The following is a 12,500-nucleotide window of genomic DNA, read 5'->3' as shown; positions in this document are numbered from 1 at the left end:
GGTCTGATTCTAAACGTTAATTGACTTGTTTGGAAAAGTTTATTGGTAACGCTCAAGGTTATAAACGTCATCATAACTGCCATCGATAAGAGACATTACTGTGCAGCCGTATTCATCGACCTGGCCAAGGCTTTCGACTCTGTCTATCACAACGTTCTTATTGGCAGACTCGACAGCCTTCGTTTCTCAAATGATTGCCTCGCCTGGTTTACCAACTACTTCTCTGAAAGAGTTCAGTGTGTCAAATCGGAGGGCCTGTTGTCCGGACCTCTGACAGTCTCTATGGGTGTGCCACAGGGTTCAATTCTCGGGCCGACTCACTTTTCTGTATACATCAATGATGTTGCTCTTGCTGCTGGTGATTCTCTGATCCACCTCTACGCAGACGACACCATTCTGTATACTTCTGGCCCCTCCTTGGACACTGTGTTAACTAACCTCCAGACGAGCTTCAATGCCATGCAACTCTCCTTCCGTGGCCTCCAACTGCTCTTAAACGCAAGTAAAACTAAATGCATGCTATTCAATCAATCACTGCCCACACCTGCTCGCCCGTGCAGCATCTCTACTCTGGACGGCTCTGACTTAGAATACGTGGACAACTACAAATACCTGGGTGTCTGGTTAGACTGTAAACTCTCCTTCCAGACTCACATTAAGCATCTCCAATCCAAAATTAAATCTAGAATCGGCTTCCTATATCACAACAAAGCATCCTTCACTCATGCTGCCAAACATACCCTCGTAAAACTGACCATCCTACCGATCCTCGACTTTGGCGATGTCATCTATAAAATAGCCTCCAACACTCTACTCAACAAACTGGATGCAGTATAGCACAGTGCAATCTGTTTTGTCACCAAAGCCCCATACATTACCCACCATTACGACTTGTACGCTCTCGTTGGTTGGCCCTCGCTTCATACTCGTCGCCAAACCCACTGGCTACAGGTTATCTACAAGTCTCTGCTAGGTAAAGCCCCGCCTTATCTCAGCTCACTGGTCACCATAGCAGCACCCACTCGTAGCATGCGCTCCAGCAGGTGTATCTCACTGATCACCCCCAAAGCCAATTCCTCCTTTGGTCATCTTTCCTTCCAGTTCTCTGCAGCACATGACTGGAACAAATTGCAAAAATCTCTGAAGCTGGAGACTCACATCTCCCTCACTAGCTTTAAGCACCAGCTGTCAGAGCAGCTTACAGATCACTGCACCTGTACATAGATTGGCTGTTTACAGATGGGTAGCGTCCCACTGATCAGCAAGAAGTTAACAATACCCATAACATGATGCAGCCACCACCATGCTTGAAAATATGAAGAGTGGTACTCAGTGATGTATTGTATTGTATTTTCCCCAAACATAACACTTTGTATTGAGGACAAGAAGTTAATTGCTTTGCTACATTTTTTACAGTATTACTTTAAAGCCTTGTGGCAAACAGGATGCATGTTTTGTAATATTTTATTATGTACAGGCTTCCTTCTTTTCACTCTAATTTAGGTTAGTATTGTGGAGTATCTACAATGTTGTTGATCCATCCTCAGTTCTCTCCTATCACAGCCATTAAACTCTAACTGTTTTAAAGTCACCATTGGCCTCATGGTTACATTTCTGTAGTGACTGGGTGTACTGATACGCCATCCATTTACCAATAGGTGTCCTTCTTTGCGAGGCATTGGAAAGCCTTCCTGGTCTTTGTGGTTGAATCTGCTCAACAGAGGGACCTTACAGATCATTTTATGTGAGAGGTTCAGAGATGAGGTTGTCATTCAAAAAATCATGTTAAACACTATTATTTTTTATTTTTATTTTTATTTATTTTTTATTTTAAAACATAAAAACATGTTATTGCACATAGAGTCCATGCAACTTATGTGACTAGTTAAGCAAATGTTTACTCCTGAACTTATTTAGGCTTGCAATAACAAAGGGTTTGAATACTTATTGACTCAAGACATTTCATTTTTGATTAATTAATACATTTTTCAAAAAACATGTCCATTTTGACATTATGGGGTATTGTATGACAACACAATCTACATTTAATACATTTTAAATTCAGGCTGTAACAACAAAATGTGGAAAAAGTGAAGGTGTATGAATACTCTCTGAAAGCACTGTGGGAATAGTGTGTGTGTGTGTATCTCACCAACCTGTCTCTTCTTCTCCATTCTCCGTGGCGAAAGACTCTTGGTGCTGGTGGGAGACCCTGAACAGATTGGTCTACCCTCCTCCTCTTCCTGAGAGAGAGAGAGAGAGAGAGAGAGAGAGAGAGAGAGAGAGAGAAGAGAGAGGGAGAGAGGAGAGAGAGAGAGAAAGAAAGAGAAAGAAAGAGAAAGAAAGAGAGAAGGAAAAGAGAGAGAGAGAAGAGAGAGAGAGAGAGAGAGAGAGAAGGGAGAGAGAGAAGGGAGAGAGAGAAGGGAGAGAGAGAGAGAAAGAAAGAAAGAGAGAAGGAGCAGAGAGAAAGAAAGAGAGAAGGAGAAGAGAGAGACAAAGAAAGAGAGAAGGGGGAGAGAGAGCGATAGAGAGAAAGACAGAGAGAGAGAAAGACAGAGAGAAAGAGAAAGAGAGAGAGAGAGAGAAAGACAGAGAGAGAGAAAGAGAGAGAGAGAGGAAGAGAAAAAGAAAGAGAGAGAAAGACAGAGAAAAAGAAAGAGAGAGAAAGACAGAGAGAAAGAGAAAGAGAGAGAGAGAGAAAGAAAATATTTGAGTGAGCGTGTCACGTTGTATGTAAAAGATCCTATAACATGTGTATTTTGAGTGTGGTCAGGTCAAATCTGTTTAAAACAGAAAAATATAGCCTGGAGAGAACCTGTTCGTCATCCAGCGCCCCTCTCCTCAGCCTCTCTCTGACACTCAGTTCAAACGAAAGCCATCAGGCATATGGAGACATTCATCTTATAACATTAGCTTTGAAGGAATCAGGGGGTCATTGATAAAATATGGGTTAGGGCTGTGGCTGGATGACATGACAGGCTATAGCCAGAGGGATGCTGGGTAAACATGTACACTCCTGAACTAAACTCATCTCTGAGTGAGCACAAACTCCATAACCAACAGTGTGTGTGTGTGTGTGTGTGTGTGTGTATGCACGCGTGTGTGAGCGTGCATGTCCACATTTGTGACATGCACACATCTTGAACTGCACTGTTGGGTAAGGGCTTGTAAGTCAGCATTTCACGGTAAAGCCTACACTTGTTGTATTCTGCGTATGTGACAAATAAAGTTAGATTAGAATTTTTTATTTGTGTATGTAAGCCCTGGAGAGGTTTGAAATCACATAGCTCACCCTTTGTTTAAGCCTGCGAATGCCCCTCTTGGCATGACTCTTGGCCTGTAGAAAAAACACAGACATTAGAAAAAAACACAGGCTCCATTAATATTCGACACTGTTCTGGTGTAACATCCCCTGGGCAAAAGACAAAGACTGAAGCTGGACATGAAAGTCTTCTCAGCTGGACACGAAAGTCTTCTCAGCTGGACACGAAAGTCTTCTCAGCTGGACACGAAAGTCTCCTCAGCTGGACACGAAAGTCTCCTCAGCTGGACACGAAAGTCTCCTCAGCTGGACACGAAAGTCTTCTCAGCTGGACACGAAAGTCTTCTCAGCTGCACACGAAAGTCTTCTCAGCTGGACACGAAAGTCTCCTCAGCTGGACACGAAAGTCTTCTCAGCTGCACACGAAAGTCTTCTCAGCTACACACAAAAGTCTTCTCAGCTACACACAAAAGTCTTCACAGCTGGACACGAAAGTCTTCTCAGCTGGACACGAAAGTCTTCTCAGCTGGACACGAAAGCCTACCCAACTAGACATGAAAGCCTACCCATCATGAAAGTCTTCCCAGCCGGACATGAAAGCCTACCCATCATGAAAGCCTACCGAGCTGGACATGGGAAGCCTACTGATCATGAATGTCTTCCCAGCTGAACATGAAAGCCTACCCATCATGAAAGCCTACCGAGCTGGACATGGGAAGCCTACTGATCATGAATGTCTTCCCAGCTGAACATGAAAGCCTACCCATCATGAAAGCCTACCCAGCTGGACATGAAAGCCTTCACGGCTGGACATGAAAGTCAACTATACAACACTGCACAAAGGAAAGGGCATCACAAACACACACAATCTACCAGCTCCCACCATCCCAGTACCTTTCAGATATTCAAAGTGAGAACCTGTATGACTTAATATACATCTTAGGGTTAGGACCCGAAATGGGACCAATACATGTCTGTCCAATTATGGGCTCCCGAGTGGCACAGTTGTCTAAGGCACTACAGATCCTGGTTCGATCCTGGGTTGTACCACATACGGCCGTGATGGGGAGTCCAATAGGGCGGCGCACAATTGGCACAGCGTCGTCCAGGTTTGGGGAAGGTTTGGACAGGGTAGGCCGGCTTTGTAAAATAAGAATTTGTTCTTTACTGACTTGCCTAGTTAAATAAAATAAAATGTTATAAAAATATGAAAGTATTTGAGGTGTGCTTGATTTGCCTTGGAATTTACACTTTTGGGACTATTCCATTGGTTCCAAACTACATCAAGAGCAGCTCCAGTATTTGAACATATCAGAGGAGGTCTGACAGGGACTGTATGGTAGATCCAGCCTTCTATAGGCCGTCTCCACAGCTGGACTTGCCTTGGTCACCGCAGTGTTGATCAGCGCTCCGCCTCTCTGCAACACACACAACACATAATTGTCATTTACCTACACACACACACACACACACACACACACACACACACACACACACACACACACACACACACACACACACACACACACACACACACACACACACACACACACACACACACACACAGAGACAAACACAGGAAAGCAAACACACACACATATACAGTACCAATCAAATGTTTGAACACACCTACTGTACTCATTCCAGGGTTTTTCTTTATTTTTAACATTTTCTACATTGTAGAATAATAGTGAAGACATCAAAACTATGAAATAACACATATGGAATCATGTAGTAACCAAAAAAAGTCACCCTTTGCATTGACAGCTTTGCACACTCTTGGCATTCTCTCAATCAGCATCGCCTGGAATGCTTTTCCAACAATCTTGAAGGAGTTCTCACATTGGCAGAGCACTTGTTGGCTGCTTTTCCTTCATTCTGTGGTCCAACTCATCCCAAACCATCTCAATTGGGTTGAGGTCAGGTGATTGTGGAGGCCAGGTCATCTGATGCAGCACACCATCACTCTCCTTCTTGGTCAAATAGCACTTACCCAGCCTGGAGGTGTGTTGGGTCAAAACAAATGATAGTCCCACTAAGCGCAAACCAGATGGGATGGTGTATCGCTGCAGGATGCTGTGGTAGCGATGCTGGTTAACAGTGCCTTGAATTCTAAATAAATCACTGACTGTGTCACCAGCAAAGCACCCCCACACCATCACACCTCCTCCTCCATGCTTCATGGTGGGAACCACACATGCGGTGACAATCCGTTCACCTACTCTGCGTCTCACAAAGACACGGCGGTTGGAACCAAAAATCTCACATTTGGACTCACAGACCAAAGGACAGATTTCCACCACTCTAATGTCCATTGCTTGTGTTTCTTGACCCAAGCAAGTCTCTTCTTCTTATTGGTGTCCTTTAGTAGTGGTTTCCTTGCAGCATTTTGACCATGAAGGCCTGATTCACTCAGTCTCCTCTGAACAGTTGTTATTGAGATGTGTCTGTTAATTGAACCCTGTGAAGTATTTATTTGGACTGAAATTTCTGAGGCTGGTAACTCTAATGAACTTATCCTCTGCAGCAGAGGTAACTCTGGGTCTTCCTTTCCTGTGGTGGTCCTCATGAGAGCCAGTGTCATCATAGTGCTTGATTGTTTTTGCGACTGCACTTGAAGAAACATTAAAATTCCTGACATTTTCCGGATTGACTGACCTTCATATCTTAAAGTAATGATGGACTGTTGTTTCTCTTTGCTTATTAAAGCTGTTCTTGCTATAATATGGACTTGGTCTTTTACCAAATAGGGCTATCTCCTGTAAGAAGGAAATAAATTCCACAAATTAACTTTAAACAAGGCACAGATGTGAATTGAAATGCATTCCAGGTGACTACCTCATGAAGCTGGTTGAGAGAATGCCAAGAGTGTGCAAACCTGTCATCAAGGCAAAGGGTGACTTCTTTGAAGAATCTTTTGATTTGTTTAAGACTTTTTTAAATACTTTTTTTGGTTACTACATGATTCCATGTGTGTTATTTCATAGTTGATGTCTTCACTATTATTCTACAATGTAGAAAATGGGGAAAATAAAGAAAAATCCCTGGAATAAGTAGGTGTGTCCAAACATTTGACTGGTTTTGTACATCTACCAATACCAGAACAGTTCTAGTAGAACAATGACATCTACCAGCATCCCAGTACTCTACCATTCAGAATCTACCAGCATCCCAGTACTCTACCATTCAGAATCTACCAGCATCCCAGTACTCTACCATTCAGAATCTACCAGCATCCCAGTACTCTACCTTTCAGAATCTACCAGTATCCCAGTACTCTACCCATCAGATATTCAGAATCTACCAGCATCCCAGTACTCTACCTTTCAGAATCTACCAGCATCCCAGTACTCTACCTTTCAGAATCTACCAGCATCCCAGTACTCTACCCATCAGATATTCAGAATCTACCAGCATCCCAGTACTCTACCATTCAGAATCTACCAGCATCCCAGTACTCTACCATTCAGAATCTACCAGCATCCCAGTACTCTACCCATCAGATATTCAGAATCTACCAGCATCCCAGTACTCTACCTTTCAGAATCTACCAGCATCCCAGTACTCTACCCATCAGATATTCAGAATCTATCAGCATCCCAGTACTCTACCTTTCAGAATCTACCAGCATCCCAGTACTCTACCTTTCAGAATCTACCAGCATCCCAGTACTCTACCTTTCAGATATGCAGAATCTACCAGCATCCCAGTACTCTACCTTTCAGAATCTACCAGCTACCAGCATCCCAGTACTCTACCTTTCAGAATCTACCAGCTACCAGCATCCCAGTACTCTACCTTTCAGAATCTACCAGCTACCAGCATCCCAGTACTCTACCTTTCAGAATCTACCAGCTACCAGTATCCCAGTACTCTACCTTTCAGATATCCAGAGTGACAACCTGTATGACCTTATACACGTCTTAGGGTTGGGACCAGACATGAGACAAATATATGTTACAACTGTCCCATATGAAAGTATTTGAAGTGTGCTTGATTTGCCTTGGAATTTACACTTTTGGGACTATTCCATTGGTTCCAAACTAAATCAAGAGCAGCTCCAGTATTTGATCATATCAGAGGAGGTCTGACAGGGACTGTATGGTAGATCCAGCCTTCTATAGGCCGTCTCCACAGCTGGACTTGCCTTGGTCACCGCAGTGTTGATCAGCGCTCCGCCTCTCTGCAACACACACAACACATAATTGTCATTTACCCACACACACACACACGCACACGCACACACACACACACACACACACACACACACACACACACACACACACACACACACACTCGCACGCACACACACTCGCACGCAGACACACTCGCACGCACACACACTCGCATGCACGCACGCACAAACACACGCACACAAGCGCGCACAAACACACACAAGCACGCACAAACACACAAGCACGCACAAACACACACACAAGCACGCACACAGGATTTCCATCCACCACACTACCCAACAGACGTCTGAATGTCTATACAAACATAAGCCGTGTGTACGGACAGTGTGTTTTCTCTATGGATCAAATCACACAGAAAACACATTCTTAGCATCTTCAGTTTGCTTTGTTTACTGAACTGAGAGATAGACTAAACTAAAATACACTCAATTCATTTTAATTGCATATCATCTTTGTATACCTTGACGGTGTGCACCCACTGTTGATAAGACTTGGAATTACCTGCAAGACATCAAAGGCACACATAATGAAAGACACAGAGATGTGAAAGTGATTGTGATGAGACACGCTGATAACTTGAATTTTATGGGACTGGTGTAGTGTAGTGGTGTAGCATAGTGGTGTAGTATAGTGGTGCAATAGTGTAGTGGTGTGGTGTGGTGTAGTAGTGGTGTAGTAGTGTAGTGATGTAATAGTGGTGTAATGGTGTAGCGTAGTGGTGCAATGTAGTGGTGTAGTGTAGTGGTAGTAGTGTAGTGGTGTAGTGTAGTGGTAGTAGTGTAGTGGTGTAGTGTAGTGGTGTAGTAGTAGTGCAGTAGTGGAGTTGTGTAGTAGTTGTGTAGTAGTAGTGTAGTACAGTAGTAGTGTAGTACAGTAGTAGTGTAGTACAGTAGTAGTGTAGTAGTGGTGTAGTAGTGTAGTAGTGTAGTGGTGTAGTAGTAGTGTAGTGTAGTAGTGGTGTAGTATTGCAGTGTAGTGGTGTAGTAGTGAAGTGGTGGTGTCGTGTAGCGGTGTAGTGTAGCGGTGTAGTGTAGCGGTGTAGTGCAGTAGTGGTGGTGCAGCGGTGTAGTAGTATAGTAGTGTAGTAGTTGTGGTGCAGTGTAGTAGTGGTGTAGTGGTGTAGTAGTGGTGTAGTGTAGTGGTGTAGTGTAGTAGTAGTGGTGTCGTGTAATGGTGTAATGGTGTAGTGTAGTGGTGTAATGGTGTAGTGTGTATTGGTGTAATGGTGTAGTGTGTAGTGGTGTAATGGTGTAGTGTATTGATGAAGTGGTGTAGTAGTGTAGTAGTGGTGTAGCGTAGTGGTGTAGTGGTGTAGCGTAGTGGTGAAGTGGTATAGTGTAGTGGTGTAGTAGTGTAGTGTTGTAGTAGTGTTGTGCTGGTGTAGTGTAGCGGTTTAGTAGTGGTGTAGTGTAGTGTAGTGGTGTGTTGGTGTAGCATAGTGGTGTAGTGTAGTGGTGTAGTGTAGTCGTAGTGGTGTAGTGTGGTGTTGTAGCATAGTGGTGTAGAGTAGTGGTGTAGTATAGTGGTGTAGTGTAGTGTGGTGTTGTAGCATAGTGGTGTAGAGTAGTGGTGTAGTATAGTGGTGTAGTGTAGTGTAGTGGTGTGTTGGTGTAGCATAGTGGTGTAGTGTAGTGGTGTAGTGTAGTCGTAGTGGTGTAGTGCAGTGTAGTGGTGTCGTAGTGTAGTAGTGGTGTAGTGCAGTGTAGTGGTGTAGTAGTGGTTTAGTGTAGTGTAGTAGTGTAGCGTTGTGGTGTAGAGTAGTGGTGTAGTAGTAGTGTAGCGTTGTGGTGTAGAGTAGTGGTGTAGTAGCAGTGTAGTGGTGTAGTAATAGTGTAGTGGTGTAGCGTTGTGGTGTAGTGTAGTAGTGGTGTAGTAGTAGTGTAGCGTTGTGGTGTAGAGTAGTGGTGTAGTAGCAGTGTAGTGGTGTAGTAATAGTGTTGTGGTGTAGCGTTGTGGTGTAGTGTAGTAGTGGTGTAGTGCAGTGTAGTGGTGTAGTAGTGTAGTGTGGTGGTGTCGTGTAGGGGTGTAGCGTTATGGTGTAGTAGTAGTGTAGTGGTGTTGTGTAGTAGTGGTGTAGTGGTAGTGTAGTGGTGTAGTAGTAGTGTAGTGGTGTAGTAGTGTAGTATACTGGTGTGGTGTGGTAGTGTAGTGGTGTAGTGTAGTGTAGTGGTGTAGTAGTGTAGTGGTGTGGTAGTGTAGTGTAGTGGTGCAGTAGTGTAGTGATGTAATAGTGGTGTAATGGTGTAGCGTAGTGGTGTAATGTAGTGGTAGTAGTGTAGTGGTAGTAGTGTAGTGGTGTAGTGTAGTGGTGTAGTAGTAGTGCAGTAGTGTAGTGGTGTAGTAGAATTGTGTAGTAGTAGTGTAGTACAGTAGTAGTGTAGTACAGTAATAGTGTAGTACAGTAGTAGTGTAGTAGTGTAGTAGTGGTGTAGTAGTGTAGTGGTGTAGTAGTGAAGTGGTGGTGTAGTGTAGCGGTGTAGTGTAGCGGTGTAGTGTGGTGGTGTAGTGCAGTAGTGGTGGTGCAGTGGTGTAGTGTAGCGGTGTAATGTAGCGGTGTAGTGTGGTGGTGTAGTGTGGTGGTGTAGTGCAGTAGTGGTGGTGCAGTGGTGTAGTAGTGTAGTAGTGGTGTAGTATTGCAGTGTAGTGGTGTAGTAGTGTAGTGTAGTAGTGGTGTAGTATTGCAGTGTAGTGGTGTAGTAGTGAAGTGGTGGTGTAGTGTAGCGGTGTAGTGTGGTGGTGTAGTGCAGTAGTGGTGGTGCAGCGGTGTAGTAGTGTAGTAGTTGTGGTGCAGTGTAGTAGTGGTGTAGTGGTGTAGTAGTGGTGTAGTAGTGGTGTAGTGTAGTGGTGTAGTGTAGTGGTGTAATGGTGTAGTGTAGTGGTGTAATGGTGTAGTGTAGTGGTGTAATGGTGTAGTGTGTAGTGGTGTAATGGTGTAGTGTATTGATGAAGTGGTGTAGTAGTGTAGTAGTGGTGTAGCGTAGTGGTGTAGTGTAGTGTAGTGGTGTAGTGTTGTGGTGTAGCGTAGTGGTGAAGTGGTATAGTGTAGTGGTGTAGTAGTGTAGTGGTGTAGTAGTGTAATGGTGTAGTAGTGTTGTGCTGGTGTAGTGTAGCGGTTTAGTAGTGGTGTAGTGTAGTAGTGTGGTGTAGTGGTGTAGTGTGGTGTTGTAGCATAGTGGTGTAGAGTAGTGGTGTAGTATAGTGGTGTAGTGTGGTGTTGTAGCATAGTGGTGTAGAGTAGTGGTGTAGCATAGTGGTGTAGTGTAGTGGTGTAGTGTAGTTGTAGTGGTGTAGTGCAGTGTAGTGGTGTAGTGCAGTGTAGTGGTGTCGTAGTGTAGTAGTGGTGTAGTGCAGTGTAGTGGTGTAGTAGTGGTTTAGTGTAGTGTAGTAGTGTAGTAGTGTAGCGTTGTGGTGTAGAGTAGTGGTGTAGTAGTAGTGTAGCGTTGTGGTGTAGAGTAGTGGTGTAGTAGCAGTGTAGTGGTGTAGTAATAGTGTAGTGGTGTAGCGTTGTGGTGTAGTGTAGTAGTGGTGTAGTGCAGTGTAGTGGTGTAGTAGTGTAGTGTGGTGGTGTCGTGTAGGGGTGTAGCGTTATGGTGTAGTAGTAGTGTAGTGGTGTAGTAGTAGTGTAGTGGTGTAGTAGTGTAGTATACTGGTGTGGTGTGGTAGTGTAGTGGTGTAGTGTAGTGTAGTGTAGTGGTGTAGTAGTGTAGTGGTAGTGTAGTGTAGTGGTGCAGTAGTGGTGTAGTGTAGTAGTGTAGTGGTGTAGTATACTGGTGTGGTGTACCAGTGTAGTGTAGTGGTGTAGTAGTAGTAGTGTAGTGTAGTGGTGCAGTAGTGTAGTATACTGGTGTGGTGTATTGGTGTAATGTAGTGAAGTGCCACTCACTTCCACAGAAACCTCCCTCAGTGATCTCCTCCTCGAACAGGTCAGTGAAGCCTCTTCCCGCGTTCAGCTTGGCCAGACGGCCGTCAATAAACTGCAACATAAATTACAACACAGCATTACAGACCCGAGGTAGATAGGGAGGGAGGGAAAACAAAGGGAGGGAGGAGGAAGAGACAGGGAAGGGAAAGAGAGAGGGAAAAGAAATAGAGAGGAGAGGGGGAGGGGAAGAGAGAGGGGTGAGGGAAAGAAGATGGAGGCAGAGAGGGGGGAGTGAGAGGGTGGGAGAGAGGGAGGGGGAGGCAGAGAGGGGGAATGAGAGGGGTGGGAGAGAGGGAGGGGAGGAGGGAGGGGGAATGAGAGGGGTGGGAGAGAGGGAGGGGGAGGCAGAGAGGGGGAATGAGAGGGGTGGGAGAGAGGGAGGGGGAGGCAGAGAGGGGGGAATGAGAGGGGGTGGGAGAGAGGGAGGGAGGAGGGAGGGGGAATGAGAGGGGTGGGAGAGAGGGAGGGGAGGAGGGAGTGAGAGGGGTGGGAGAGAGGGAGGGGAGGCAGAGAGGGGGAATGAGAGGGGTGGGGAGAGAGGGGGAGGGGAGGCAGAGAGGGGGAATGAGAGGGGTGGGGAGAGAGGGAGGGGAGGCAGAGAGGGGGAATGAGAGGGGTGGGAGAGAGGGAGGGGAGGCAGAGAGGGGGAATGAGAGAGGGTGGGAGAGAGTGAGGGGAGGCAGAGAGGGGGAATGAGAGGGGTGGGAGAGAGTGAGGGGGAGGCAGAGAGGGGGAATGAGAGGGTGGGAGAGAGGGAGGGGGAGGCAGAGAGGGGGAATGAGAGGGGTGGGAGAGAGGGAGGGGAGGCAGAGAGGGGGAATGAGAGGGGTGGGGAGAGAGGGAGGGGGAGGCAGAGAGGGGGAATGAGAGGGGTGGGAGAGAGGGAGGGGAGGCAGAGAGGGGGAATGAGAGGGGTGGGAGAGAGGGAAGGAGGCAGAGAGGGGGAGGAGAGGGGGAGGGGGAGGCAGAGAGGGGGAATGAGAGGGGTGGGAGAGAGGGAGGAGGAGGGAGGGAGTGTGAGGGGAGAGAGAGAGGGAGAGAGGGAGGGGGAGAAAGGGGGAGAGAGGGAGGGGGAGAAAGGGGGAGGGAGGGAAAGAGGGGGAGGGAAAGAGGTGTGAGG

At 45.9% G+C, this 12,500-nt stretch overlaps 1 protein-coding gene and 1 long non-coding RNA gene across 5 annotated transcripts in view; one reads left to right on the top strand and one right to left on the bottom strand.

Moving 5' to 3' along the window:
- The window catches only part of LOC127907672 (uncharacterized), a 4,121-nt gene extending 2,016 nt beyond the window's left edge, over positions 1–2,105 (top strand). The window contains exon 4 of the long non-coding RNA XR_008065427.1: positions 1–2,105. This exon is cut by the window's left edge and continues 1,588 nt beyond it. This is a non-coding gene — a long non-coding RNA (uncharacterized LOC127907672).
- The window catches only part of dennd1b (DENN/MADD domain containing 1B), a 250,760-nt gene that overhangs the window by 41,208 nt on the left and 197,052 nt on the right, over positions 1–12,500 (bottom strand). For 2 of the 4 annotated variants that reach the window (XM_052464186.1, XM_052464172.1), the window contains 5 exons: positions 11,342–11,432; positions 7,919–7,959; positions 4,645–4,680; positions 3,293–3,337; positions 2,157–2,243 (listed from right to left, as the gene is read on the bottom strand). In XM_052464186.1, coding sequence (XP_052320146.1) covers positions 2,157–2,243; positions 3,293–3,337; positions 4,645–4,680; positions 7,919–7,959; positions 11,342–11,432 — 300 coding nt within the window. Of the gene's footprint in view, positions 1–2,156; positions 2,244–3,292; positions 3,338–4,644; positions 4,681–7,409; positions 7,446–7,918; positions 7,960–11,341; positions 11,433–12,500 lie in introns of all 4 variants that reach the window. The other 2 variants (XM_052464162.1, XM_052464178.1) reach the window with 1 other exon arrangement.

Source organism: Oncorhynchus keta, chromosome 1, assembly GCF_023373465.1.
Source record: "Oncorhynchus keta strain PuntledgeMale-10-30-2019 chromosome 1, Oket_V2, whole genome shotgun sequence".
Taxonomy (NCBI): domain Eukaryota; kingdom Metazoa; phylum Chordata; class Actinopteri; order Salmoniformes; family Salmonidae; genus Oncorhynchus; species Oncorhynchus keta.
This window is presented reverse-complemented; position numbering and strand designations above follow the sequence as displayed.